We start from the raw sequence: 24853 nt of genomic DNA on the forward strand, positions 1-24853 counted from the left end.
AAAAGTGACTTAGGTGGTTAGGCATTTTAAATTTTTTTACCATAAATACACAAGTCTTTTTACCTGGTTTATTAAACTTTTATACCAGTAGCCAGCCACCATAAACCCCACCCCATTCCACAGATGGGTCTGATATTGTACATTTTCAATTAGCTAGTAGCAGTTAAAGGTTGTTTTTATATATGATATTTACCTTTATTTTCTTTATTCACGTTTCCACTGGTTAGGTTAGCCAGCCAACTTAAGGAAGGAGAAGTATTTACTGAAGAGTGTGGTTTACTTCCAAGTGTTGGTTTTACAGGAGAATCACAGCTAGTGGCTAATGGGTTTAGAACAAAATTATGCTGAAGTGTGGATTTCTCTCCGGGGATTAAACTCTGCAAGACAAGTTGAAGACTTATAAAAAACAAAGATACCTAAGTGGCTTGCCCAAAGTCACAGAGGAAGTCTAAGGAGGAACAGAGATCGCAACCTAGCTCATTACTTAATATTTTTTCTTTGCATCTGTTATTGACACCTTAGAGCAGTTTTCAACTGGCCTGCCTGCCAGACATCAGCAGTTCTGCCCTGTTCCCCACTAAGGGCTCTGCTTTAAGGATAGCCCACTACTCTGGTCCAATGCCACCCTGGGCTCCCAGCAGCTCCAGCCCATGGAGCTTCCCTGCCCAGTCCCAGCTGCAATGTCTCCATGCTGACCCACCTCTGAGTACACCCTGCCACACGCCTGCTGTTCCACCTCTGAGCATATGCACTTCAGGCCAGCACCTGCCAGCTTGGAGGATCCTCAGCTGCCACTGAGGAAAAGGGCCTGCCTGGGCCAAAGACACCAGAAGCTTGGGTGAACTGGATGGGCCAGGGGCGGAAGGAGAATGCCTTTACGACAGAGCCCCTAGTGGGGAGCAGGAAGGAATAGCTGCCAAGTGGACCAAATGGAAAGTCCTCACCTGCAGCTTCAGCACCTATACTCCCCTGACAGGCAAGCGCTTTCCCTTCGCAGCTGCAAAGTATCATCTGACTGCATAGGTGCTAGGTCTGGGCAGGAGGGGCTCAGAGGCAGGTCAGTACATGGATGCTGCAGCCAGAACTGGGCAGGGAAACATAGGGCTAGAGTGGATAGAAGCCCAGGGTGGACCCTGAGCTAAGCAGTAGGGCCTTCCTTGCAGCACAGTTCCCAGAGGTGAGCACGAGCTGGACACAGGCAGGGGGAGGAGGAGATAGGAAAGGCTCTGGAGGGAGTCACCCCTTGCTTCCCTGAGCCTCCACACTGCCCCCTGCTCAAACTGTACCAGGGAGGCTCCTCTCTCCTGCAGTTACCCCTCCATCCTCAGGGCCCAAAATCGGACCCAGTGCTCATTCAGATCATGAGGATTTTTGGCTAACTGAATATCAAACATTTCCACTTCAGCTGGGTGCAAAACTTTCACTCCCAATAGAGTATCATTAAGATCAGTGACTAAAAAGTTTCACTGTGAAACTACAGCTAAAAAATATAATTTCCTTTATCTGAATACCCTGTTATCGGATGTCCCTCAAGCCATATAGATAAATGGACTTCACCTGCATTTATTTTAGAAACTTTTCATTTACATTTTAACACATGGAAGTTAGCCTATTGATACACTTCAACATACAGTGGTACACTTTTAATCAGGCACTTAATTATTTGCTTACGCAACATAAAGCAAATCAATAATTGACATGCTTTCACTAGTTTGCAAACACCCGAGGAGCCCTTTGGCCCACCAAGATTTGGACATCACCTTATCCGGACCGACAGAAAACAAATACACTTCCCTAGAGTATTAAGGCGAAAATAATTTTTTGAAGTTCACACCGCTTAAGTTTAAAACCAAAGTCTGACCAATTTTAATACTTGCTTGCTTGCAGAAGCCATAATTTAAGTATGGTCTTCTGCCTACCACATCCTCAAACCCAAAGGCCAGATACCCCATTGAAATCCATGGAACTATGCTGATTTACACCATTTGTGGAGCTGGCCGTTGGTAAATTTTTTTGGGGGTGGGGTGGGATGGGATGGGGAAGACTAATGCTAGCATCAACCCCACCAAGTAACATACGGGGGGGGAATTGTTTCACAAGTCCAATTAGCAATAAAAACGTGATCAATTTAAATATTTCATATGTAGTATGGAAACTACTCAACTTTCAGAAGAACACTGCCAAAAGGGAAGCATTTCATTTATTCCGAAGTACCTGTAAGTGTTTAAAACTTACCAATAGAGTACTTCAAAACTAGACTAAAATTGTGTAACGTAATTAAAAAGACTAGCTTTGTGGATTTTGTTTACTATAAGATGGTTACGTTTTCATAAACAGAAGCTATATTTTAATTATAGGAAAGCTATCTCCACACCCAATATCTCTTATATCATAGCCATTAAGACTTATTCGTTATCTAGTTAGTCTAAAATTCTTGTTAGAGACTCCATTACTGGAGTTTCATAAGGCATACGAGAATCCTTGAAACATTTTCATATCTTCTAGGAATTTAAACAGATTTAGTATTTCCTCTGAACTACTTATTTTCTCTAGATTTAACCTACTTTGTTGCATTATTTTGTCACTAAGTCTCCAGGACTCAAAGAATTTCCTCTGTTCTCTTTCTGCACCCCACCACATTCTCTCACCCTTCCAGTCTAGAAGTTTCTTGAAAATATCTTTTCTTCAGTACAATCCTCCTTTTCCTTTAGCAGTCAGTCCATGAGAGCCACAGAGCACTCCGTGCTTTTCAAGAATTGGACATTTAAAAAAAAAAAATGGGTCCCTATAAATAGACACCTAAACATTTTGCTAGTATATTTAAGAAAGTTGAATCAGTGAATATGCGCACACATTAATATTGCACAGATCCATAGGATAGGATTTCAGAAGTCGTTAGTATTGGCCTAACTCCATACCCATTGAAATCAATCATCACTGAGACTTTAATGGGAGTAGAGTCAGGCCAACATTGAGCACTTTTGAAAGACTCAATTGTTGTTTCTCAAACTAGGTGTACATATAGTGTGAGACAGTGGCAATACCTGTTTTGGATCCTCTTTCAGAATTGGTTTTGATAGGGCCTTTAACTGCTTATTCGCACAAGGACAGTTTGCCTTTATTCCCCACTTTGCTCTTACGGAGTGAACAGTGTCACCAACATCATAGAGAGCTAAATAAGAAGAATCAGTAATGAGCTCATATTATCAAAATTAAACATACAGACTATCAAGATTCAATGGGAGTACACTACATATCTAAAAGATGGTTAAGAGAAAAAGCATTTCCAGAATGGTGATACGTCAGTTTAACTCACGTTTTATTTATTAGATTTAACTTTCAGAGAAATCAAGATATATTTGTGTAAAGTATTTAATATCAAGTACAGAAAGTAACACCAGCAAAAAAAATGCAGAGTTAGTCTTTAAACACTGCTTCTTGGTAAACTGGCTGAACAATTTTATTACTCAAATCATTTTATTTTATCCTAGTCCAGGGGGAAGCATTCTGGACTAGATCCAATGCCCACTGAAGTCAGTGGAATCTTTTTAATTCAACAAGCATTGGATCAGGCCCTATACAAGTGAACAACAGAACACTAGGTACTGTTCACACATTTCCACAGCAATTATTAGAATACCTTTTCCAGGAATTATCTGTGTAGGCATTAAGTTCTCCGGTTCATGTAACTGACCCTTCACACATTTAAGCCAGGAGAAAGTATCAGCTCCATCATCTGCAAACAATCATTTTAAATGACTAGTTAATGTGTTTATTCAGTCTCTGAATAGCCACTTTTTCGTCTTTCAATAATTTCAGAATAGTTTATAAATAAATAAATTCAGAATATAAAATTTCAAGTTTATAAAAAGAGCTTTACAATAAGCCTATCCATTCATTAACATAATAGTTCAACAATTTAAGTCATTTTTAAGAAAGTGGGAAACTACACATTCTCACCATCATGTATGCTTTTCTTTTTCATCCTGTAACAATCTACACACACTCCAAAGCCACACTTGGGGCAAACCCAGTGAAGGTTGAATATCGTGGTGTCACACACATCACACATTTCTCGAACTCCTCGAACTGCACGTTTCCAGGCTACTTGTCCTGTGGTAATTGACAGACTAGTCAAAGTTAAAGAGTTAACTTGCAGCCCTATGGGTTTCAATTAATGTACTTTTAAAATAATTAATTACTTTAGGTATAAAATATCCCCCAATGGCTCAAGAATTAATCTTGCCCCATCTCAGGGAGATTTTTAAGAGGAAGAATTACATGTTTGGAGGAGGACGAGGAAACTTCAGAGGCAGGATTGAATCTATTCAAGGTTTTGAATGTAAGAAAATATCCTGGAAAGACTGGATAGAGGGCAAACAAGGCTGTCAAAGTTGCACAATAAAGAGTAATCATACGGATATTACCACCTTGCCTTGCTCACATGTGCACATATATGCGTATAAAGAGAAACAATGCAGCCATTCCTTTAAACCATGCTGCACCTCTGGCTATACAATTATAGCTACAGGAAAAAGACATTGCTTAAACTGCAATTCTACACTGAGGAGTAATAGTATAAAATGTCACAGGGTTCCATATTTGTTGTCTCTTCATGGTTTCTGTTTAAAAGTGTGCTTAGTTTAAGGTAAAATAAGAATAGTTTTTTCTAGCTGTCAGCCCTGTAATCTCAGTGTGGACTCAGAAATTTGAACCGAGTTCTTTCCCTCGTGCACATCTGCACCAGTAGAGATTCCGCAAGCTAATTATCCCTTCAACAACACCTGTTCAGTCCTTTGCCATCAATGACATTTCAAAAAGGTGCAACTGATTGGAACTTAAACAATTCTGTTGGGGCTCAATCCTGCACCACTGAAGACAATGACAGTTCTATTATCAACTTCAATCGAAGCAAGACAAGGCCCGTGATACACAAAAAGGAACAGAAGCCATATCACTCAACTGTGTTAGCCCCCTATTGCTACCAAGAACAGAAAGCAATGAAAACTTATTTTGTCACTAACTTAATAGATCTGACTGAATATACACAGGCAGCAGATATGTAGAGTAGAAAAAGTACCATTTTTACATCACTTTCTGTAACAGAACTGCACTTCAAGCTTTTTTCTAGAAAGGGAGGAGAGGTCAGGCCAATTCAGTGTATGAGACTCATGTGGACCATAGAAACTAGCAGAGCTGAATCCTGATAAGGGTCCAAAGTACAGAGTTGCTTAACATCACATCCATAAGCTTAAACATATTATTACTTCTCACCACCAAGAATCAAAATGGACATTTAATAAAGATTTTTAAATGGCAACACCAAATGTATGCAATCAATTCGCATGCAGGAAACAAGCTATGAAGACCTATTTTGAAAAAATTGAGTGAAAAGTCCTAAATTTTACATTTCAGAAGAGCTGCTCTTACTGTGTGGTTCTATTGTGGACATGACCTCCTTTTCAGATATCACCAGTCGGCAGAAATGGTCTCCGATGTTGGCTAGAATATACTTTGCAGTGTCTAGATCTAGACCCACAACGTTTTTTGCTAAAGGCAGCCACAAGCTGATAGCCTCAGAGTCGTACTTGTCCGGGGTTAAGAAACCTTCCTCACGCAGCAGTCCATGTCTATTGAACCACAGCCTGTGATGGAGAGAGGATGGGGATAAGAAAAACAAAAAACCCAAATGTTCTCTACTAGCTCATTTCCACCTGTTCTAGTCTGTCACCCAGGCACTGGCATCCAACCATACAAGAAATTAACAGGATAACTGACAATGCTGAATATGATTTAATTGTTAGTATAGATCAGGATAAATTGTGTTCTCTATTATGTCAATTAATCATGATTAAACCCTGCTCATGGAGGAAGAAATTCAGTTTTTGTTGTGCTCTTAACATTTTAAGCTAGGAAATCTAAAGAATCCAATTAGTGAGAATCTTAAATGCATTTGCAATATGAGACATGCACTTTAGGGCTGTAGCAAAGATTTTTCATTGTACTAGTAGTACACAGCTCAAACTTGATTCAAACCCCAAGACAGCAGGAAACTGAATATCTTAAACATAGCCATAATTATGTTTTATTGGTTAACTTGGAAAGCAGGTCAGTAGACAAAAGAACATCTACTTTCAAGAAGTTTTGCATTTAGATTTACCAGTAGGGAAAATCTAAAGGGAAAAAACACAAACACAGAAAAAGCAATATATTAAAGAAAACTTTACAAGCCACATCCTAAAAGTGTTTATTAATAGGGCTACTTTACAAACTCTGTCCATGAAATCTCAGTGAAAGACGGCTGTTTCTGAGGTGGAAAAGTAACAACCAACAGGTGCTCAATATGCTGCATAAAAATGGCAGGAAATTAAGTTTTGGTCAAGGACACTATCATGCATCTCTTCAGGATCATCCATTGAGCTGACCTGGGTGGTCTCTTACTCCTATTTTATAGCTTCTCCCTAATAGAGTTCTCAGTGGCTCAAGTACGAATATTTAGGACTTCATCCATGGAAACTTACTCTAGCTATAGCATACCCTCCTAGATAGCAAAAAGATGTACCAAATCTAGTGCAAAGGCTTTATTTAAACTGTAAATAAACATGTTCTAATCAACCCAATAAGAATGCACCTTTCTTTAGAAAAAAACTGAAGTACAAAATGAAACATTGATTTAAATCACTGATTTTAATTAAACTTTCCACTTGGTGATTTAAATTATCTTGATTTAAAATTAATCCATCCTATACTGAGAACACAGTGTTTATCACTTAAGCCACTGGACAGCTGTCAAGGTTATTAATTGATCTTAGAGGCATTTGAAACAGTGACTTAGAGGTGATTGGCAGTAGGATCTATCCCACAGCCAATTTCCAAGCCATTGTAGGCCAAGATTTAAAAGAGAGGCTAAAGATGGACTACTGAGCACTCTGCACTTCCCCCCCCCCCCCTTTTTTCCTTCAAAGTCTTTGATTGAGTCATCTTAAATCTATTTGTACAGCTGGGAATATCAACATCCACATATTTTCAAAATTGCTCTCACCTCCTGAAGTGAAAAAATCTGCAAAAGACAGTGGAGTCTTTTTGCTCTTTGTTTTTTCGGTAGCTGTCCAGGCGGCATTCCCTGCACTTATGCAGGTGAGGTGCAATGTTATTGCAGGAACCATCCTGCACAAAAGCTTCCCCACTTTGCTGCAGCTTCTTAACTTTACAAGCATCTGTCAAAACTGACCTGTGAATAATTACTGCAGAAAAAAAAAAAAATAGTGCACGTTAAACAATAAAACTAGTCACTCAGACTCACATTTGCTTACCCTATGCATTTCTGTTAAAGGCTATGTCTGCTTTTGTTAAGTTACTTTAACTTTTCACCCTATACCTCAAATTAATCTTAACATATTTTGAAGTTGGTTGCTTATTACAGAGCATAAACTTCTTTTGAAGTTTTCATAGTCAGGGCCCAATTTTTTGTTACAGCCATGCAATTTACCCCTTCCCACACAACTGCATTCCAGAACCTCAGCTTGCTTTTGTTTGTTTTTAAACCAGGGATCCCCAACATGGTGCCCGTGGGTGCCATGGCGCCCACCGGGGCTTCTAAGTGTGCCCACGTACTGGCCGGCGGACAAGCATCTGCTGAAATGCCGCCGACAAGCAGCGCCATCCAGAGGCGTCGCCGCTGAAATGCCGCCACGGTCCTCCGTGGCTCGTCGTCTGGCACCTGCCAGACAAAAAAGGTTGGGGGCCACTGTCTTAAACCAGGTTTCTGCAGGCATAATAGCTAGCTGCAACTTTGAACACAAGATCAGAGTGTAAACTGATGTAACAATGTCTTCTGGAGTCTTCAAAGAGCCTGAAATATTTTTGAGAGATATAAATTGCCCCATTCATCTCAGTGAGATCCCCGTGGACTCCATGATTCTGCTGCTGCAGTCAGACATTTTTCAAAAGTATTATGGAATTTAATATTTTACTGCAGTCAGTGTTCAGGACACCCTCCCCCACGACTTCATGCCCAGCTGGGATCCACCTGCAATTGTTGCTTGTTTTGCATCTTTACCCACAAGATAGAGAATTGAGTCACAGTGTATGCTACATGACCTGTTCCACAAAGCCAGGCAGCAGGGGATCAGCGAACCAGAGCTGGATTGCTAGCTCGATCAGCTAAGCTGCCTGGAGGACAGTGCAGCAGCCCAGGTCCATGGAGCTGAGTCCCTGAATCCAGCTACAAGCTTCCCCATTCTCTGGCACACATAGGAGTGGGAAAGAGAAAAAAAAGTTCCTCTAAAGAACATCGCAGGACCCTAGTGAGTGGCAACTGGGGGCCACCTGGAAAGCACAGCTAAAAAACCCATCAACTAATTTTGTCAATTAATTATTTTCAGCTCTGAGCTTGACTCGTATGAGTGTGTGTGGAGGGATAGAAATGAAAGGTAGAATAAATTAACATTGCCTTAGAATTTAGGGATTGTTGCTGCAGCGTTTGGTCCCATTATACCATGGAGTATGAGTGAGTTATACTCACTTTTGCAACCCTTCTTCCCAAATTTAGCCTAACAGAATTTGGTTTGGATTAGTTTTGCGATGATGAAAAAGTATTTTTTCCTTATGATATGCATATCTAATCTTATCACGACCTTAAATATCTTTTCCCAAGACTTACTCTTATACATAACCTGAAAATTGGGTACAAGTTTTAGGAGCCCCGTCATACTCCTTCAGTTCCTATTCTAGAAATGAAATATAGGTGTTTCACTAACTCAGACATCAAGACTGCAATTTCATAAGATTCCTTATCTTATTAACACATTTTTCTGAAATGTCTAAGCAACTTTATATACACAATAATTCTCTGTTGATATATCAGCTCCAGATATACTTGCCATTGTTGTGGACTTTATTGGTGCTCCCAGCCCTAGCGCCTTCATTTTCATTTCTCTCACATGAAATCTCATTTGAGTTTCCTCTGACTGAGGAACACACAGAAAAGGAGTTTTCTGCCTTGTTTCCTTTGCAGCTGCTCTGGTTACAACTGCTTTGTAATTTAATCTCATGCCCAGTGAAAAGGATAGCAGGAGCATCTGATGTTGAGGGTTTACAATCCAAGATTTTCTGCAGTTCTGACGTGCCATTAAGCCTGGATGTTACTCTTGAAGAGTTGTCTAGATGTTGTATGGATTTTATAGGAACATGCTCCTTTGGGAAGTTTGTCATTGGCTTGGTAAAGGATTTGTGGAAGTTTTTCAAGTCATTTTGTTTTTCATTGTGTGTGTCAGTCGAAGCTGGCGATCTTGAAGTCTTCAAAGAGGTATAGTTACTATTCTGATCTTTAGGATTTTTAGTTGGTCCTTTAGATAGAAACTCTGCTTTATGGAAGACAGTCAGATTTTCTTTTGACATTTTAACTGCAGTATTAAGACAAGAAGGATGTTCTTCTGGTAAATTCTCTTTGCAAATGCTGAAATGTACAAAATACAGTAATAAGACCTAAAGAGAAACTCAAATCATAATTGAATGCATCAACTCTCAAGCTTTTCATAGGAATCAGAGTTTACATAAGTAAAATAGGAAGTTAATCATGGATGCTAGCAGAGTGAAGATTAAGAATTCAGAAAAGTTTCACATACCAAACACCTTAAAGAGAGACACAATCAATTAAAAAACACCAGGGGAGTTTCAGATACTACAGCTACTGTTCCTTCTGGCCCCTCGTGCCAACTTGATGACTGTGTACTTTCCCCCCAGAAGTTACAGGTACTTATAAAAAAAGATACTGTTTCTCTCCCCACTGTTGCTATGTGAAAGACCTGCATAAACAGGGGAAATGATCTATCAATAGCTAAATGCAAGTTATGCTTAAGTCAAATAAGTTATTGGCCTCAATAAAGGGAAATGAGTGAACACTAAAGGGCTGTGATATACAGGAGGCCAGACTAGACAAACTACTGGCACTTTCTTGTCTTAGATTTTTTTTTTTTTTAAAAAGCTATATAGGAAAACAGTGACAATGATTCCACAGAGAGTGCTGTTAAATGCACATAGTGACTTTAAAAGAAAAAAATTTTTCAGTAGTTATGGTAATTTTGTAGCATGGATAATAGGTTAAATTTGAATAATGGAATGTTAAATAACACTTCTAAGAGAACCTTTTGTTTACTATGACATTTTCTATAGGAAGTACTCTTCTCCTATTGTGACAGAATCAGGGAGACAGAGCAGAGCTTGATGACTGTAACACTAAATCAGGATTGAAGTGCCGTTACACTCGGAAGAATGTTTAGTATCTTTGTGTGTTCCAGATCTACTTTGCTCAGTCTACATATATTTCAAACTAAATGCCATAAATTTAGCCTTTCAGATTCCAGATCCCCACCCCCAAATACAAACAGAACTTTCAACAATTCCTTTGATGCATGGGTCAAATCTAGAATTGTATCTAGCTGCTTTCACATCTCTATATTGGATCTGCCAGGCCACCATAAGTAAGATTATTTGTCAGAAAATAGATATGACTGATTAATTAAGAGGTTTTCTTCCCTGTGTGTAATCTGCTTTCCTTTCTCCTCCCCCCACCTCCAAAAAATAAAGGCAATTAGGCTGTATTTGCATTTGTAGTTAAGTTGGTAACATTCTGTATATGACACAGAACTCCCATAAGGTGTGTATACAGTGCTTAAGTCTTATGGCAGTATGTAAAGTACATACACTACATGTTCCCCTAGTATGGGTATAAACAGCAACATAGACAGTGAGGCACTGCATAAAGACATTCCTGAACCCTCTGGGTACTTACCCTACACCGCTCTTTACAAGCCTAAGCAGTGCCTCCCCCACCTACAGTGTTATTTTGAGCAACCTATAGAATGCTAGAGCCTTTTCACTGACATGTAGCTACACACCGCAGTGTGGACGCAGCCTGCTTTTCACTGCAGCATGTAACTATACATGCCCTACCCGCTTGCCACCAGTGACTTGCGGTGTAGACACAGCCTATGAAGCCTGCACTATTAAATCATAAAGGATAGTCTTGTGGCTAACCAGCTGACTGAATCAGAAAAATCTGGATTCTATTTCAAGCTCTACACAGGCTTCCTCTGACCATAGGTAATTCATGTAACTATTCTATACTTGAGTTTCCTGATCAACAAAAGAGGAATAATACTTTCCTATAGTCAAAAGAGAATTTAGAAGCTTCATTAAATTAAAATATTTGTAAAGTGTTTTAAGAATTTTAAACACAAGTAAGTGTTATAGAAGTATATTTTATTACACCAGTCTTGTCCTTATAAAATGCAAACACCCCCAAAAAGTGGACCAAATTGTAACTTGTGCCATTGGAGAAGGGCAGAATGAACATAAGTTCATTTAAAAAACTCCCCCCTTGCCCTGTTTGCAACTCATGACAGTTCTGAAATTAAAGGTGTCAAAGTCATCTACAAGCCAAGAACACGATTTCTATTTACTGTAAGAATCAACTGCAGGTAAATTAACCTCCCTCCCTATGTTACAGTATACCTATCTTTCTCTTAGTAGGAAATACTTCGGTGCTTTTCATTTTAAAGTCTAAGACACACCAAGTAATTTAAAAGCAATTAAGCTACAAAATATATTCAGGCATTATCCACCACTTTACAGATGGATAAATAGAAGCACTGGATGGTTAAACAATTTCCTTAAGGTCACAAGCTAAGTCAACAGAAAGTGGCAGGAATACAACCAAGAGGTAATTTATATATTCAGGGCAATTGACAAAAATCAGCCAGATACTGCTCACCCACACCAATAGTGGCGGGGGGTGGGGGAGGAAGGGGGAGGGCAGAGAGAAACTTAGTTACCATGATTTCTTTAAAAAAAAGAAAAACAAAAACAAACAAAAAAAAAAAACCCCACACCATTAGTCTATTCTACTTTGTATAAAGTAATTCATTATTCTGCTATATTTTCCACCACAGATTAACACCCACCCCTCAAAAAAAACCACCACTTACCCCTGAGGAGTTTCTGCACCAAGGTTAGGAGGTGAGTTAGCTGGCTGAGGCATGCCCTGGTGCCTGAAGTCTTTGCTAGTAGGGGTTGCAGGTGTACACCCTAGCAATGTTTCACCAAACACCGTTGGTACTGACTGCACGTGACTCAAACTTTGTGATGCCTGAAACAGATGTCAAAGTCAATAGAAAAATTCAAAGCCAACACATGAGAAAAATGTATCGCTTCTATGACTCAACCACAACCACTTAAATAAAAATACAACATACATCATATGCTCTTCCCAATATATGTTCTTAGGGGTATCTGACCCCATAATAAACTCTCAACTTTTAAACCATTATTCTTGCAATTCACAAAGTAGAAAAAGGTCAAGGAATCTTTTGAAATCTATTAAGATGAATTTCCCCCAGAAAATGAATGTTGTAGAATCATAGAAACACAGGGCTGGAAAGGACCTCAATAAGTCATCAAGTCCAGCCCCCTGCACTGAGGCAGCCTCAAGTAAACCTAAACCATGTTTGGAGGTTTTTAAGAACAGATTGGACAATGTCTTCCTTTGGAAGCCTATTCCAGAGTTTAACTATCCTTACATAGTTAGAAAGTTTTTAATAATATCTAAATCTCCCTTCCTGCAGATTAAGCCCATTACTCCTTGTCCTACCTGCAATGACCATGGAGAACAACTGATCACCATTCTCTTTATGGGCTTGTCTACACTGGCAAGTTTTGTTGCCAAAAACTGCCTTTTGGCGACAAAAAAAACAAAAACTTGCACCCCTGTGAGAGATTTCTGTCTTTTCCCCTTCCTTTATTGTCAATAAACAGCCAGTGTAGACACCATGCCTTATTTTTTCGATTTTATTGGCCTCCAGAAAGTGTCCCAGAATTCCCACGCTGCCGCTCTGGTCAGGTGTTTGAACTCCGCTGCCCATCTGCCCCAGCCCCTTGAAAGTCCCAGGAATTTTAAAATTTTAAAAATTTCCTGCTTGCTGACTTCCCAGGTGAGCATGGCTGGCTATCGCACCAAACGCGCTCCTGCTTGTACCACCGCTGAGCTGATGGATCCGATCAGTATATAGGGAGAGGAGTCTATTCAGTCACAGCTGCGATTGACCTGTAGGTATCACGACACATATGGGCAAATTTCTCGAGGCTTGTGCGAAAAGGGCTATGATCGGGACACAGCAGTGCAGAGCAAAGATAAAGGAGATGTGTGCGTCATGCACTTTTCCAGACCAGCCTGCACTGATGTCTGTGAAACGCTCCTGGTGATCCACAAGCACCTGCAACACCATGGAGAAGTATCCCTTCATACTGATGTATTCTGAGGCAAGGTGGTCTGGTGCTAAAATTGGAATGTGTGTGCCATCAATTACCCTGCCAGTTAGGGAAAGCCATCCACATTTCCCAGAGTCACGGTCCTCTACAACAGGATGCAATTTATTGCCCTGCACACTTGGAGTAATACAGCCCCAACAGTGGACTTCCCCACTCCAAATTGATCCGCATCTGAGCAGTAGCAGTCTGGATTTGCCAGCTTCCACACAGCGATTGCAACACGGGAACACAAAGCGGTGCATGATGGTACAGATGGTGTCACCAGGATACATACCAACAGTGCATTGCTCACACTGTTGACAATGGTGCCCCGAGTGTGGGCACGAGCTGTTGACAGAGGGAGCAAATGTAGACTTGCTTTGGCGACTTTGCTTTTGTCGATTTTTTCATGTTGACATTAGTTTCCATTGACAAAACTTGCTAGTGTAGACAAGCCCTATAAGAGCCTTTCATGTATTTGAAGACTTATCAAGTCCCCCCTCAGTCCTGTTTTCTCAAGACTAACCCCCCCCCCCCCCAAAACAAAAAACCAAAACCATTTTCCTCACACGTCAGGGTTTCTAAATTGTTTATAATTTTTGTTGCTGTGCTCTGGACTCTCTCCAATTTGTCCACATCTTTCCTAAAGCGAGGTGCCCAGAAGCAAACAATACTGCAGCTGAAGCCTCAGCAGTGCCAAACTACAGCAGGAAAATTACCACCTGTGTCATATATATGACACTCCTGTTTCTATGCCAGAGAATTATATTTGCTTTTTTTCCAACTGCACTACTTTGACGACTCATATTCAACTGGTGATCCATTATACCCCCCAGATCCTTTTCAGCAGTACCACCACCTAACCATGCATCTGACGAAGTGAGTATTCGCCCACAAAAGCTTATGCTCCATTACATCTGTTAGTCTATAAGGTGCCACAGGACTCTGTCATTTTTTTTTTTACAGATCCAGACTAACACTGCTATCCCTCTGATACTTGACACCACCTAACCAGTTATTCCCCATTTTGAAGTTGTGCATTTCAATTTTTCTTCCTAAGTGAAGTACTTTGCATTTGTCCTTATTGGTTTAATCAGTTGATTTCAGACCAATTCTCCAATTTGTCAAGGTCTTTTTGAATTCTAATCCTATACTCCAAAGTGCCAGCAACCCTGCCAGCTTGGTGTTGTCTATATATTTTATAAATATACTCTCCACTTCATTTTCCAAGTCATTAGTGAAAATATTGACTAGTACTAGACCCAAGACTGACCTGTGCGGAACCACACTAGCAGCCCTCTTATTTCGACAGCAAACCATTGATGACTACTCTTAAGTACGGTCTTTCAGTTATACACCTGCCATATGGTAAATTAATCTAGACCACATTTCCCTAAATTGCTCATGGGAATGTCATGTAGCACTGTGTCAAGAGCCTTACTAGAATCAAGATATGTCTCATCTACCATTTCCTCCCTATCCAATAGGCCAGTAATCCTGTCAAAGGAGGAAATTAGGTTGGTTTAGCATGATTTGTTCTTGACAAATCCATGCTGGCTATTCCTTATAACCCTATCATCATCTAGGTGCTAACAAGTCTATTGTTTAAAAAGTTGTTTTAGTATCTTTCCAGGTATACAAATTAGACTTACCTTTAAAAAGGGGAGTAAAGAGGACACTAAGTACTATGTTTGCCCTTCTCCAATCCTGTGGGACCAAATGTACCCTCCATGAGTTCTCGAATAATCACTAATGGTTCCAAGATCATTTCAGGAACTAGCTGAAGCACTCTAGGATGAATTTTGTCAGGCCCTGCTGACTTTAATACATCTACATATTCTTTACCTTGTCCTTTCCCATTTTGGCTTGTGTTCCTGCCCCCTTGTTGTTACAACAGTATCTCATGTTACATCTCTGCAACCCACAGCACACAAGTATTTCAGAAAAATGGATAATGTATTAAGAAGTTAGAAGAAACTTCGAAAGGAGACTAGAAAAGTATTTCAGATAACTGCCAGCTGACATGCCACAGCTAATTTTCCTCTATAGCAATTAATATTCACACCCCGAGAGACACAGTTAAGCCGACTCAGCTCCCAGCGTAGACAGCACTACCTGAAATGGAAGAATTCTTCCATTGATGTATCTATCACCTCTCAAGGAGGTGGATTACCTACAGTGACAGGATAACCCCTTCTGTCACAGTAGTAAGTGTCTACACTGAAGCACTACGGCAGTGCAGCTGTAACATTTTAAAATAGTAGACATAGCCTAAAACTCATGCGCTCTCAGAAAATGGCCCTTGAATCTTGAGCACAATCCCAGAAATCGTCGGGACAGTCTTACTCACCTTATGAGCAAAATACAAAACCCAGTTCTTTGATCTATACTTCCCACACCACCACATTTAAAAAGATAGATAAACAGTTATTGCTGACTGGAAAGAAAAGAAAGTCAGCTTGCACGCTTTTTGGAAGTGCTCATAGGCACTCACAATTTGCCCCAGGCCCTGCAGGGGCCCCGCGAGCCCTGGCCCGGCGGCGGTCCGAGTCTTCAGCAGCATTTCAGCAGCGGGGGGCCCTTCAGTCGCTCCGGGTCTGCAGCGGCATTTTGGCGGCAGGGGGCCCTTCAGTGCTGCCGAAGACGCGGAGCAACTGAAGGGCCCCCCCACCACCAAAATGCTGCCAAAGACCCGGACTGCCGCCAGGTGAGTACAAGCGCCGCAGCTCCCCGCTTTGCCCCAGGGCCCCCTGAATCCTCTGGGCGGCCCTGAGTGCTCAGATAGAATGCTGGACATCTTATAGCAGGGGCAGTCAATAGGCAGACTGTGGGCCAAATTTGAACCGCCAGATGCTTTTGACCAGACTGCAAGATCTTTTTATTTACTCATTATCATTATTGCAGTGATAAAAAAAAAAAAGTGTTTCTCGGGACTCTGGACCTTCACTATACCTTGACCAAGAAATTTGGACCTGGACAAAAAAATAACTGACTACCCCTGCCTTACAGGAACCCAGATTAACTACCCCGAACTCTGATATCACTACTGTACTTTAGAAGTCTACTACGAGTGCCTGACCATGAAATGGACCTATGTAGCTGGCTTGACAAAGGACTGACTCATGGATACAGTAACGGGACTATGCACAAAAGCAAGATGGCACAGAGAACCCCTGGATCTCCCAGAAGGCCCCTCCCTCCTCCACAAAAAACAACTAGATCTGATGAGGCTAAATCACATGATCATTTGAAGGGCTGTTCTCTAGCTACACAATTATTCTCCATATCCAAATCACCCAGGCCTTTGGCTTTCGAGACAGCTTTCTTGGATCTTAGCCAGGCTTGGTGGACCACTCAAATGCACTTGGCTCAGAAAAACATGAACATATTAGAAAAACTGCCAGATTCTCCCTTTGCAGAAAAACATACGATATCTCTGCAAGACTGGTGCACTCCTGTCTGGTAGCAAAAGATCTCTGAGCAGTCAGGCAGGTAAGTTACAGGGTACAGTTACCATTGAATTTTTCGCTTTTCCTAGATATTTTTCTAAGCTAGAGAAACCCTGATTTTTAAATCCCTCTATATAGCCAGAAAGAAAAGTCTGCACACCGGAAAAAGACACCCACAAGATTGTCTACTCCCAAACTCCTTTTACGAATGAGAAAGTGATCTCACCCAAAGGCTCAATTATATTGTCCTCTGTCTTCTAGTAGAGTACTAAACCCATGTCTGGGCTAGCATAGTGTAGAGCAGCCTCGCGCTCACGCTTCTGAAAAGTTACAGCGGCATAGCTACACCACTCAGGGGTGTGAAAAAATCCATACCTCTGAGACAGGCAAGTCAACCTAACCCCCAGCATAGACAACGGTAGAATGATGGAAAAATTCTTCTGTCAACCTAGCTACTGTCTCTCAGGGAGGTGAATTACCTACAGTGACAGAAGCATCCCTTCAGTTGCTATAGTAAGTATCTAAACTGAAGCACTACAGCACTTGTAGCATTCTAAGCTTAGACATAGCATAGTGGGTCAGTAAATTGAGGCCATGTAGTCCTCCTCCTTAACAGCTCAATGACAAATATACTGTTACAATAGTGAAAATAAGCCATAGTTACCTCAGAGCAGGATTTTGTATGTTTGGCATCAACATTTCCTTTATCATCAGATGATCTTCTTTTCATACCCCCATTTCTCTTCGATTTGCCTGAAACATTGAAAGTGATTAAATTAGTTTCCACCATCGAAAATTACTTCAAAACAGCAAAAGGCCAATAAATAAAAAGTCTTACCACACTTTTCATTGCTGTCATGTAGGATTTCAACATGAATCAATTCTGGATCAAGAGTTTTTAAAGCTGGAATCTTAAGGGAAAATGGAGTAAGCTTTTTTAAAAAGACAATCTGTGTAAGAAGTTTTAGATTAGATATTTACTATTTTCACACCTCAAGGGAGACAAATAAAGCAGTTTTAAAAAACAAAAACAGAAGTATGATACTCTAACTATGGAGCAAGAGTAAGCTTCTGGTCTGAAAAAACCTCCACCCTGTGGAACTTCAAGTTAAAATCTTAAGGATGACTCAATCCTCCATTCCAAGTTAGATAAATTGTATGCATACATTTTCAGAAGGCAGTCTCCAAGACATGGTGCTGCAAACTCTGTACACACAGAGATGCTAGAATAGAGGTTTCCCCAATTGTTGGGCCAAAAGAGAAAATCCCAAACCTCTGCTCTCCTACTAGTGCGCAGTGAGCCATTTGCTATCCTTTCACGCACATCAGTGGCACTGTGCATGCAGTATAAAGTGCTCTAGGATCCTTCAGAATGAAGCATGACATAAAATACAAGGTATTATTCCAGCTGGTTAACCCTACTATGGAAAAGCAAGGATAGAATTACCTAGATACAAGGAAGGTGTTTTAATTCTTTTTATCTACCCATGTTGCATCAGTTGCTTCTTTACCTCCTGACAGTTGACTTCCAGAGTCCTTGTAGTTGGATTACCATTTACAACAGTTGCTGTGAACCACTGGGTAGATGGATCCAAGCTATAAATCCTTACTTTTGAACCAATTACATTCTTACCACCTTAAAACAAAACAAACAAACAAAAAAACCCACATACTTCAGAGAGTTGGAACATGGGCACACACATTATGTTAACTTTCATTACATAGCCATGTATCAACACTAACTAGCCAGTAGCACTATGCACCAGAAAATAAGTAAATAGCACTGGAAGACAACAAGCAAAGTACCAATGTAGTTTTCATATGCCTCCCTCTTGACCCCTGACATGGCTAGGAAAAAGGAGTGCGGCCAGAATACCTCCACATTCTGGTTATTCCTTTTGCTGGAACAGCTTATCGGGGCCTTTCTGCTGCTATAATACACACTGGGAGCCATGCCGACCTCAGAATCCAGGAGTCATAAAACCAGCAAGCACAGCTCAGTTGGACCAGGAGCTTGAGCCCTCAGTGTCTGATTTGTGGAGTTCTTACTCGCTTTTATTGCCACTCTTGAAAGAGTTGCCATGTTACTTACTCCACTATACTCATTTCCTACCCAGAAGTAGATCATTTCCACTGGACACAAACTTTTTGTTACAAGACTTATAGGAAGCCAACAAGAGATTACAGTTGGTGAGCTGCAGTATGAATAAATTTTAACTTGATCAGAAGTTCCTAATAAGTCTCCAACGCCTTTCTATTGAGCTACAGAATAGCTAAGGTTAAGACTTCATGTTTTTCTTAAAAAAAGTGGGTGGCTAAAGTCAGGCACCTAAATAAGTCATTGGATTTTCAAACGTACTGAGCTCTCAGCAGCTCTCATCGAATTCAGTGGGAACTGCTGAGTGCTCCGCACCGCTGAAAATCAGATGACCTTTTAGATGCCTGATGTTAGCCAGCCATTTTTTAAGAGTCCTAGTTTCTAATTTTGCCCATTTTGGAATATTTCATTATGGATAGTGGACAGCAAATCTATAAAATTGTTTTGGGAGAGGTGATGAGACCAGTAGACTACCCAACATTCTTCTAGGCAAGGAAAGACTATTGGGGAGAAAAATTAAAAATGGATTTTTTGCTAACAGGTGATGCTGTAAATACCACCAGTGCAGTGACCTCCAGTATTTTTCCACTGGATGGCAGTCTCATACCTTGCAGCAAGTGGTTTTCATCTAGATGTTTCATAATCAAAACTTGCATTTCTTCATTAACATTCTGATCATCCATAAGAGAGAGTCTCAGACTGTCCACATCCTATTACGATGAAAGCATTCAATATAAATAGTTGCCAAGAGAACTAAATGTATAATTAAAAAAAAAAAAGCTTTTTCAACAGAAGCATGTTCAACAGCAAGAGATTATACTGTGAAGCTTCATATGAATCAGATGGTTCTGTTGTGTTTAAGAATTTGGTTTATCATTTGTGCAGAAAACAGAAAATAATCCAATATTTCAAATTAATAAGAATTAGTAAAACTTCCATTAGTACTTGTAGTGTGAGCACCCAAAGGCCCAAGTCAGGATCAATTCTCCATTATGCTAAATGCTGTACAAAACCCAGATAGAGACAATTCCTGCCCTCAATCATTTTGCAATTGTATCTAAAACAAAATGCAAAAACCAAACAAAAGTGAAGCAGGGAGGGCATAGTACCTGAAATAAAGATCAGGAAGGCCTGGAGTAGCTAAATGTTAACAGATTGCTATTTTACAGTTATTCTCAATAAAGTATAATGGGAGTTTATCACCTTCCCTGGCAACCCAGAGATAACCAGCCACTCCCATCTTTTTATGCTCTGAATTACCTCCCCATTAATTTAGATGCCCTCATCATCCAGCCAGCATATCAGCCCAGCAACTATTAATACCACCTTAAAATGAGATCTGAAATACAGTTCCAAAGCATCTATTGAAAATTCCATGGCACTCTGTTATAGTTATGTTCTGCACAAAAGCCAACTCAAGTACATTCTGCCAGATTAAAAGCAGAGCTGGTCAGAGAATGAAGATTCATCAAGATGTTTCTGAAACAGTTAGACTTCGAACAAAGCTTTGATAGAAACCTGCCTGGTTTCCTGTCAGATTGCTTGGCGGGCTGATGGGGAGTCAAAAGCCCTAGCTCCCAATTCCAAAGCTCGGCAAGTACTCTCAGAGCTGAAGGGGAATCAGGACTCTGAAGCCCCAGCTGAGCTGGGACCCAACACTCCCAGGCTCTCTGCTTCCCATAAGCCCTCCAGGCACAATTTAATTTGCATATTAAAAAAAAATTTTGGTTTCCATTTTGGAATGAAAACCAGAAATTTCAAGTTGGAATGAAACCAAAGTTTGAAATCCTCCATGAAACGGAATTACTGTTCTCCACACAGTTCTAATTAAAAGTTCACCTGTAGTTTCAAATGGATAAAATATTCTTCACCACTTCCTATCCAAAACTGTCGTGGAGCGTTTCTATTTCATAGTAAGATTTATTATCTATTCTACCTTCTATATATGCACACAACTCCTTCAATGCTAATGGAAATCATGTTCATAAGTCAATTGGCCATATGGCAAGAACCTCCCATTTTACTATCATGACATACCAATGGTTCATCAACCTGAAAAGCTAGAAGCCTAAGGTTATTCCTACACCAACCTCTCTTATATGGCTACATGTTGAGCTACCATCATCAGGTTTTTAACACAACACACAGTATTAAGGACAGATTTTCATGAGCTGTAGCAATGTGGACATGCTTCAAATTTTCACTTAACGTTTCAGCAGTGAACACTAGACAAAATATGGCTTGATCCCTCCCATTGTATGCAAGATATTCCAAATAAAGTTACCTGAATAGGCTTCAAAAGATCTTTAGAAAGAAACACACATCTCTCTTCACCAAGAAAGCGTACAGAAACCACGGATCCTAAACCAGCCTTGTCCAATACGGATTTATAAACCTGAAAGACAAGAGCAAGCATTTTAGAAATAGTACTTTTCCTGCTTATTGTCCTTTTTCATTTGGTATGTGTTTTGCCCCTGTATTTTGAATAAAGATGGAACTAACATGGCTGACACAGGGCATCCATTTACATCTGCCATACATAGTTGCCTATCCTGTTCTTCTGGTCTCCTATCCAGGAACACAGAAGGGCTGTTTCCCTTTTACCACAGGTGCTTTTTAATCTTCAATTTCAAAGCATAACAGAAGGACTCACAGGTATACAGCAGGAGATGACGACCTCCCCTGCCCCCAAACTCATTCTCTGAGCCCCACAGTACTTCCTCCCAAACATGGCTTTGGAGCTGTGCTTCGGCTCCGCTCCAGCTCCAGGCAAAATCCTGCAGCTCCACTGCTCCGGAGCTGCTCCGCACTCCAGCTCTGGGCTCCGCTCCAAAGCCCTGCTCCCAAATCTATATACCTCCTCCCAATTATTGAGCCAATTACCCCCAGGTCTCAGTAATCCCAATAGAAACCGGTTAATTGATTTCATATAAGCTTGCAATCTTCCCAGCACTGCAGCAACCTCAGTGACTAGGGTGCTACAAATAGTATCCTGTCACAATGGCATTTTTATTTCCTTGTTTGGACATCAGAACACATCCAAGAATGATGTTTGCATTTCACTGATACTGATGTTAGCAAGCTTAATGCATGGAACAAAGACAATACTGTAGGTACCATAAGTTTCCAAAACTAAATTGTGAATTTAAGAGTAAATTTAAATTTAGGTGAGGTCTGGCCTATCATTTTTAAATACACCTCTACCCAGATATAACGCTGTCCTCGGGAGCCAAAAAAATCTGATAACACGGTTTCACCTATAAAACTTGCTTTGATCCGCTGGAGTCCGCAGCCCTGCCCCCTTGGAGCGCTGCTTTACCACGTTATATCCGAATTCATGTTATATCAGGCCGCATTATATCGGGGTAGAGGTGTATACAATTACTTACTATTTATTGCACACTTTTCATGATCAAAGTTGTTTACAAGTATTAACCAACAGTCCTGCAAAGCAGATTATAGTACTGTGCCTTAAAACTCTATAGCATTCTTTTTTAAAGTGACTTATGATTTTTTTTTTACACTGTGTACCTAAAATACATAATAGAAAAGACTATATACCTAAATGTATTTACTGAATAAATAAGTGTCCAGGCTATACAATGCATTCATATACATGTAAGGGCTGTACTTCCCATTTGATGCTCTGTAGTCCAAAAAGTTTAAGAATTTAGATTTTGTTTCCAGTACCACCACTATGAAAATATGTATAATGTATCTGTAGTATTTATTCCAACATTAATCCAAGAATTCAAAAAAACAAGTGAAAAAGCAGACTTCCCCAGTACTGTGTGACTATTTCCAATTTACACACAAGCAGATTTTTAAATAAATAATGCTAATCTCAGCAGTCTAATCAAAACTGAGCTAAAAAAAGCTGAATTAATTTGCATAACCAAAACAAACACCCATTGGTTGTTTGGCTACATAAGAACAACTTAATGCTGCAAGTAAGCCTAGTAGTTTATTCTGATCTGTATAACAGAAAGTTCTATACTGCACCTGTATCAGTAAAAATAGTCACTCTCTTCCATCTAAGGAAGTCAAAGGACTCCAGGACATACAACTCCTAAAGTGTGACAGAACTGTAATCCAATGACACTAGTACTTTTCACTAGTATACCAACAGTTCAGCTTATTGAACTCCTCTCCACCATACTTCACTACAGATTGAAAACTGGATGATATATTCAGTTTTCCAGACACTTGGATACCAGGGCAGTATAAGAATTTAAAAAGTAAAATAAATCTATACTGGGTAACTGCATATTACCAGAAAAATGGCCTTTCACGATCTCCAACACTTTATGTGGACCAGTCAGTAATCAGTCTGCTACAGCTGCTACCTAAGGGGGATTTCTGTCCTTTGGTTCAAGCAGTTAAATAAAACTCATGCTTTTGAGTGCATGAGATCCAGGGTTCAATCCTCACAAAATGACCCAAAGCAGGCAACTATCACATGGGAACAAGAATTGAAAATTTACGGAGCACTGAACCACGGGACAGTAAAATGAGAAATTTAGGACAAAAGAAAGGCTTGAAGGAACATGCATCTTCAATGCCTGATCACCTTTCCATCTCCCACCACAACCCCTTCAAAGTAGTACACATGGGAAATTAGAGAAGGGAAAAGGATTTGAAACATCTCTCCCACTCCAAAACACTGTCCTAGCAATTGTCAGAGTCCCACTATAGGGAAGTACAAGGCATCCCTTCAACACAAGAATGGAAAATACTGCCTTCAAATGCTTAGAGACCCTGCCTACCCATGACTACAGAACTGAGCTTTAGTACAATTTCAGATTTCCCACATGGGTGCATAAAGAGGGCAACACACACAAAAAAGCATTCAACCATTTTGGTGAAGCTGGATTGTGTCTTGTTTTAATAAATGTGTCTAACATATTTAGATTAGCTGTTTTTAAAACAGTAAATGCTAATTTTGTTGGACTACAGAATTTAAATTTTTAATGTGATCAGAAGCCTACCAAACAAGGAACTAGGAAATACTGCCTTCACAGATCAAATACTGAAGTGAAGTTGACCAGACCAATTTGTATACTTGCCATTGCAGGCCACTGAACTGTATCTGTAGAGTTGGCTTGAGATTTTCGTTCAGCAAGTACCAATTTTTGCTCTACTAGAAATCCTCTCATTTTATGGTTGTAGACCTCGATCCATCTTCTTTTCTCCCATGACTCACCATCAAACTCCACACATACCTAGAGGAATGGGAAAGAAGTTAAAAATCTAGGACATGACCATCAGATTGTTGTTTAATAGCACTTGTCTCGGTCTCTCTCTTCTTTCTCTCTAAAGAGAACTTTTTGGTGACCCTAAGAACCCTTTGGAGCCCACTATACTGCAATTCATAATCATGCCTGACTCAGCCACTACCCCATGACACTTTTGTCATAATATGTATCCAAAATGTAACATATCATATATAAACTGGAGACATGCTGGTCAGGAATACCATTGTGTGATGTATGTACAAGTTGTATATAGCAGAACCTCAGGAGTTACAAACACCTTGGGAATGGAGGTTATTCATAACTCAAATGTTCGTAACTCTGAACAAAACAGTTTCTCTTTCAAAAGTTTACAACTGAACACTGACTTAATACAACATTGAAACTTTACTATGAAGTGTTGTTGACTGATCAGTTCTTAACTCTGAGGTTCTACTGTATAAAGGTGTGTGTGTGTGTGTGTGTGTGTGTGTGTGTGTGTGTGTAAAATATGTTCTTAACATGTGTTTTGAAAATAGGGAATATATCAAATCTACCCTAGACAAAGGAATTTGGATTTACCAATCTGCACCCCCAGGAAATCTTCCTGAGACAAAGACACTGGACTTTGGAAAATATAAGGGGCAGCAAAAATACATTCTATTTATCCATCACTTAGGGGACATAGGAAACAGCACCCTATGAGCCTGTGAACAGTGGCTCCGCTTGGCCAAAAGGGCAGGAGCTGCTGCTACAATTCCTTGGTGTGG

The 24853-nt window shown here is 40.2% G+C and overlaps 1 protein-coding gene across 1 annotated transcript in view; it reads right to left on the minus strand.

Moving 5' to 3' along the window:
• The window catches only part of KDM3A (lysine demethylase 3A), a 45032-nt gene that overhangs the window by 15101 nt on the left and 5078 nt on the right, over nucleotides 1-24853 (minus strand). The window contains exons 2-15 of the mRNA XM_054030913.1: nucleotides 23919-24074; nucleotides 21137-21247; nucleotides 19460-19562; nucleotides 18266-18390; nucleotides 17593-17665; nucleotides 17419-17507; nucleotides 11988-12148; nucleotides 8883-9457; nucleotides 7043-7244; nucleotides 5431-5645; nucleotides 3961-4113; nucleotides 3641-3736; nucleotides 3045-3172; nucleotides 194-377 (exon numbers count right to left, since the gene is read on the minus strand). Of these exons, the coding sequence (XP_053886888.1) occupies nucleotides 194-377; nucleotides 3045-3172; nucleotides 3641-3736; nucleotides 3961-4113; nucleotides 5431-5645; nucleotides 7043-7244; nucleotides 8883-9457; nucleotides 11988-12148; nucleotides 17419-17507; nucleotides 17593-17665; nucleotides 18266-18390; nucleotides 19460-19562; nucleotides 21137-21247; nucleotides 23919-24074 (2371 nt within the window). The remainder of the gene's footprint in view (nucleotides 1-193; nucleotides 378-3044; nucleotides 3173-3640; nucleotides 3737-3960; nucleotides 4114-5430; nucleotides 5646-7042; nucleotides 7245-8882; nucleotides 9458-11987; nucleotides 12149-17418; nucleotides 17508-17592; nucleotides 17666-18265; nucleotides 18391-19459; nucleotides 19563-21136; nucleotides 21248-23918; nucleotides 24075-24853) is intronic.

This window comes from Malaclemys terrapin, chromosome 5 (assembly GCF_027887155.1).
Source record: "Malaclemys terrapin pileata isolate rMalTer1 chromosome 5, rMalTer1.hap1, whole genome shotgun sequence".
NCBI classification, from domain to species: domain Eukaryota; kingdom Metazoa; phylum Chordata; order Testudines; family Emydidae; genus Malaclemys; species Malaclemys terrapin.